General features: G+C 33.0%; 1 protein-coding gene across 1 annotated transcript in view; it reads right to left on the bottom strand.

The window, feature by feature from the left end:
- Window positions 1-334: 334 nt before the first annotated feature.
- Window positions 335-6,102, bottom strand: part of Brf (Brf RNA polymerase III subunit) — a 74,301-nt gene continuing 68,533 nt past the window's right edge. Inside the window, exons 12-15 of the mRNA XM_018456396.1 lie at window positions 4,511-4,742; window positions 4,288-4,435; window positions 662-852; window positions 335-548 (exon numbers count right to left, since the gene is read on the bottom strand). Of these exons, the coding sequence (XP_018311898.1) occupies window positions 421-548; window positions 662-852; window positions 4,288-4,435; window positions 4,511-4,742 (699 nt within the window). The 3' untranslated portion in view covers window positions 335-420. The remainder of the gene's footprint in view (window positions 549-661; window positions 853-4,287; window positions 4,436-4,510; window positions 4,743-6,102) is intronic.

The raw sequence follows: 6,102 nt of genomic DNA, 5'->3' as shown, positions 1-6,102 counted from the left end.
TTGTTGATCATGTGTGGTTAATATTGCTGGATTGACATAGAATATTGACCGATTGACTTTACTGGCGCTTTAAACTCTACGCATGCACGAGTGCGAGACATATCTGGCATCACTAGTTTGAAGGAGCCCTAAACCAATTATTGAAGAATTTTAAAACAGTTGCAAAGCTGCTTTCTCTGCTGAACGCATCGTAAAATATGTAATGAAAGAAAATTCCAAAACAAAAAAATTTAATCAAATTTAATAAAATATAAGATGCAGGTAAATGATTTGTACTACAATTATTTAAAAAAAATGAGTCTCATTTTTAAATTACTGCAGATAATGTGTTTATTTATTTATTCTTACTCTATTATTTAAATTTTTATAATAATAAATAATAGCATGAAAAAGTTTAGGTTTAGGTAAATGTTTACATTTTCATTCATATTCATAACCATCATCACAAAATTCACTCTCAGATGTTGCACGAGATTCGAGCATCTGTCCAAGTGACATTTCCGTAGCATCAGATTCTTCTTCATCAAGGTAATCATCATTATCATATACTGCAACGAAAATAAAAACCTTAATAAAAGCTATGCATAATATCTAATTCTGTCATGATATAATCCAAGATAAAAAAAAATAATAAAGATTATAAAGAAGGAGGTTACGCAACCGATTTCGGATGTGTCCACTATAGGTGTATCCGTTTCCATTGAGCTGATTTCTTTCTTTGTAAATTCATCTTCTTTTCTGTGTACATTATCTAATGTTTTATCCAATGGTGTTTTTGGGGTATTTAGTTTAATAGAATATTTTTTTGCTGATAAAACCTCTGCAGACTTCAGTGTAGAATTAACTGTTATCCTGTTGTACAAAATAATTATTGTATACTATTACTTATTAATTTCAATACATCTCCATATTTATTGATTTCACTGTAAAGGATGAACATGATACATTAATTGTTTTGTACAGAAATATATCCACCTGCAAAAACATTTTCAGCATTCGCATGTTGATATATTATATTTAAATACATTACTTATGCAAAAAAAGCTCGAAAATTGTAGTTTTTTATTATTTTTGAAAAAACAGAATACGTATACAAAGTCACGAAGTGTTCATAGTGATATCAAATACAGGGTGAGGCAAAAGTATGGAAACTCCCGAATAACCATACCTTAATACTTTTATGAACAGAATAATGAGATGAATCAATTAGTGGAAAGAAAACACATAGTTGCTTTAAAAAAATATGTATGCAAAATGGATAATTTTTTAAATAAGCAATTATGTGTTTTTTTTCCACCAATTGATTCATCTTATTATTCTGTTCATAAAAGTATTAAGGTACGATTATCAAAAAATTAATATATAGTTTACGAATTATTTAATATTTTATATCAATATGTGTCACAATGAAATATAAAATATCTCGTAAACTATTGGTTTTTTGATATCGCTACCTTAATACTTTTATATGCAGAATAATTAGAGGAATCATATTATATAAAAAAATTCATATAATTCCATTTAAAAAAATGATCATGACCTTCAAATAACCTTGAAAATCGACCTGAAGATAAAAATTGTTAGCACAGTTAGATGTCCCCCGTTGTCCTCTACAATTTTTGTCTAAACCATTTTTTTGTATCTGGCGTATTTTTGGAGATATTTGGATCTGTCACTTAAAATGACTCACCCTGTATATACAGGGTGTCTGGCAACGACTGCAAAATATTTCGTGCGTAGGTAGAACAGACTACACTGAGTCGAAAAGTCCTGTACCATTTTGCGGTGTCAGCAATAGTTTGCCGCGCCGTTCGAGCTTAGTGGCTCGCGGCAGTCAGCGGGGCGCTTGCTCCACTCCCCGCGATCGGTGGTACATTCGGCAGCAATAGGTCAGCCGAACGCTCTTATTCGGTTATCTTTAAACGTTAATATGTCCTTAACTATTGTTGACACCGCAAAATGGTATAGGATTTTTCGACTCAATGTAGTCTGTTCTACCCACGCACGAAATATTTTGCGGTCGTTGCCAGATACTCTGTGTATGTATATATATATATATATATACACATATATACTGCCCGATGCTGTTTCGAAACCGATTTGTCAATTATACATCACAATGAAAGAATTCCGATGGTTGTTTGCCTTGTGATACTGTAAAAATTTGTGAAAACGTATAAAGTGGTCTCGTAAATGGCTCCCAGGAAAGAGTTATCACTCGAAGAGTGATCAATCTGCCATAATCATAGTAGGTGGACTCATTTTTGTGCTAAACACACGTACCATGATTATCCTTTATAGAATTGGGAAAAAATTGGAATTCATTAGAAATGTTTAAAGAATGAATCTATGAAAAATAGTATTTGCTTTTTTTATAATTACTATGCAAAATAGTAATACTCGAAATTAAAAGACCTCCCAATGACCTTCATCTTGACATATATTATTGTTAAGGTCATGAGGCTAGGTCCATAATCTTGCATTAAGAGGCCGCAAGCCGTAAGCTTTAAGTTGTAAGTAACGATATATTGGCCACAGGACTTATGCTTTTAGGCCGTAAGAATTGGGTTTTGCTTAATTCGCTTAAGTCTAACGGTTAAAGCCTAAAGACTGCGTAAAAACAGTTTAAAGATAGAAATTATTATCACTTACACACATGCTACAATAAGCCATTAATCATAAATCACAAGTTCGAAGCAGGAAATTGACCAATCACAGTCATCAATTTCCAGCTTCTAACTTCTGACTTATGACTTAAGGCTTCTTCAAGCAAGGTTATGGACCTAGCCTATCCCTGAGTAATCTCCAACAGGTTTTAGCCATCGCTTGTTACTCGTTAAAAAGTTATTAAGGAAAGTTTAAAAAATGATATCTCTTTTCACTATATACAACAAAAATTTCCTGCTTTAAAATATATTTTACGACTGTCCATGCGAAGCGATTCTCACTAGTCTCACCTGGGTACCTATCATGGAACAAAATCGGAATGGATTCCGATCGGAATTATTCAATTATTCCCTAGATTTCTATTGTTTTTCTGGGGAAAACGGAATAATTCCGATCGGAATCCATTCCGAACATTTCCATAATAGGTACCCTGGTCTCATCTAGAGTTCTATATATAAAGAGAAGCGACATCGAACCCTCACCACCAGATCGGATCCCATCACTTCCTACGCCGCCATGTTTCGACGCTCCAGTGTCGTAAACATAAACATACTCCAACTACCAACATTGTACTCCGTTGACTCCGTTAGCGGATTAAGCTCTGTATTTCATTACTTTAGATCTACAATAGATATTTTAAGCCTTAAGCCGTAAAAAATTGACCAATTATTCAAGGCTTATATAACGTATTAAATAGTGCAATTCGACGGCCACGTGTCAGCTGTGTAAACAGCTGCGGTCACAATATGGCTGTTTAGGAGGAGATACCCAATCAGAATACATATCAGACTGCCAATCAGAAACTCGGACGTCAATGTCGCTTCTCTTTATATATATAGGACTATAGTCTCATCTCACCTCTCCTCTGCTTGGGAACGATTTCTACGCGAAGCAACTTGGTGAGATGGAAACTCGCTTCGCATGGAAGTTGTGCGCCCCTAAGCAGGGGGGAAGTGGGGTGGGAGTCGCTTCGCGTGGAAGTCACGCGCCCCTGAAGCAGAGGGGAGGTCTCTTCGCGCGAAAAGTCATTACGTAAGTAAGGAAGGATACAGAATAGTTTTTAATATTATACATATATAGCAGAAATAAAACGTTATTTTTTAAACTTTTTTTGTTAATAACTTTTTAACGAATAATGAGCGACAGCTAAAACTTGTTGGAGATCACTCGAGGTCATAACCTTGACAACATATGTTAAGGTCAAGGTTGGGGGGGGGTCCTCTAATCTGGAGTATATTACTTGCAAAATACTTATTTCAAATAGTATCTCTATGTACGCATCCTTTAAATTAATATTTCTATTAAATCCATTTAAATTTTTTCCCTGCACCAAAAATATGTATATTTACTATTTTCTATCTGAACTGTTATCCCCAACACAGTTACAGAAAAATCAACAAATCTAGGGGTGTATTGAAATTAATAAGCGTTAATGTATATTGATCAACTAATTAATGATAAAAATAATAGTGTTAGTATATCTGTTACGGACAAAGTCTGCATAATGGGCAGTGTTGGCATTGCCCAAGTTGCCTGCCATAAATACGATGTCAGCATTGCTCACTTGCGGACTTTGCCCGTAATCGATTTAGTCGTAATTGTAAAATAATCTGCACTAACGGTTTTTTAAAACTTATTGTGTCCAATTCCGATGTGTTTGTGACAGGTAAATCTTCATTGCTTTGTTGATTATTTAAATTTTTCAACACTTCGTAATTGATTTTGGAAGATATCTTTTTTTCTTGTAACATTTTTTCAATTGCTTCGCCTAAAAAAAACAGCTTAATAATAATGAATAAGTTAATTAAACAAAAAAAACAAAACAAAATGGAAACTAATTTACCTGCAGTATTCGCAGGCATTTTACATTTTTTGGTCGTTCTTCTTCTTTTCTTTTCAGGTTTACCTTCTTCTTTTTCTTTCAAACGTTTTTCTTCCTTTTCTTTTTGTTGAACAAGATAATCAGCGTTTACTTTATTCCAAAGAGCAGATTTAGATTGTGATTCTTTTTCCGAAAGAATGTAACTGTCCAATTCCTCATCATCGATATCATTCGCGTAGATTTCTTCAGAAGACTAAAAACAAAATCTTAATTATTTTAAATGTTTAATATGTGATTTAATATTGCATAATAATAATAATAATGAAGACAAGAATATGATATTTAATATATTCAAGGAATGAGAAAATGAGTCTACAAATCTACAGATTTTCAGATAGAAGTATAACAATATATACAATCAACAAAATACACGCAAAATTATCTCTTATAAGAAAAATTTCAAAAAAATAGAAAACTGTTGTCAAGTAGCAGTGAAATCAGGTCTTTAAAATAACAAATTTTTTTGTTTTAAATTTTTTCATATCCATTATAATTTAAACACACATAATATAAGATATTAAAAACAATTAGAAATATTATACAAATGTCAATTTTTTTCAGGGAATTATTTTATTTCTTTAACACATTCTGTAATAATCTCTTGTAACCAACACTAAGTTTTCCGTTCATACCACGTCAGTCACCGATTATCCACATTATTAATCATAATTAATCCTTTCAAGCACGGTGGGAATTCAGATTCCCACTTCTTTGTAATTCATTTTTTGCATTTCTCAAGTAATTAAAATTTAATTGTGTTGCAAATTTTTGCGTTTTTACTTCGATAAAATTCGTAAGTGCAGAGAAATGTATGTTTTCCGTTAATTTTTTGTTTCATTGTTTATATTAACAAAGTGTAAAAAATAGTATTTTTCAGAAAAAATTCACGTTGAAAGCAAAAAGTTACTTGATTAGGACGAAACTGGGTACTCGGGGGTTTTCGAGGTCACTGATTACGAATCCAAAATTTAAAATGGCGGATCCAATATGGCGGACAAAAAAGCGAAAAATTACTTGATTTCAATGAAACTTGTTATTCGTGGGTTTTTGAGACCGCTGATCACGAATGTGAACTAAACATTTCATAATTCAAAATGGCAGATCCAATATATGTAAATAGATTACAGAGGGTAAAAAGAAATAAAGTTCATGTGCGGGAGATGCGAGTATGGTATTCCGATGTATTTTAGCTGCTAAACACGAATATGGTCATTGTTTTGCTCCATCACGTTAGGAATTTTTTATAACCTCAGAAATACTAAGAAATGCGCTATATCCAGCTAAGCAATTGCATTCTTGAACAAATTTTTTCTCATTTATGCCTGCCATCTTGGATCCGCCATTTTGAATTTTGAAAATCTGAGGTCAGATTCATAATTAGCGACCCCGAAAACCCTCGAGTACCAAGTTTCATTGAAATCAAGCAGTTTTTTTTGCTTTTCGATCCGCCATATTGGAGCCACCATTTTGAATTTCGAAAATCTGAGGTCAGATTCGTAATCAGCGACCCCGAAAACCCCCGAGTAACAAATTTCAACTGAATTCTACGTAAA

Source organism: Mycetomoellerius zeteki, unplaced genomic scaffold, assembly GCF_001594055.1.
Source record: "Mycetomoellerius zeteki isolate Tzet28-1 unplaced genomic scaffold, Tzet1.0 scaffold579, whole genome shotgun sequence".
NCBI lineage: Eukaryota > Metazoa > Arthropoda > Insecta > Hymenoptera > Formicidae > Mycetomoellerius > Mycetomoellerius zeteki.
This window is presented reverse-complemented; position numbering and strand designations above follow the sequence as displayed.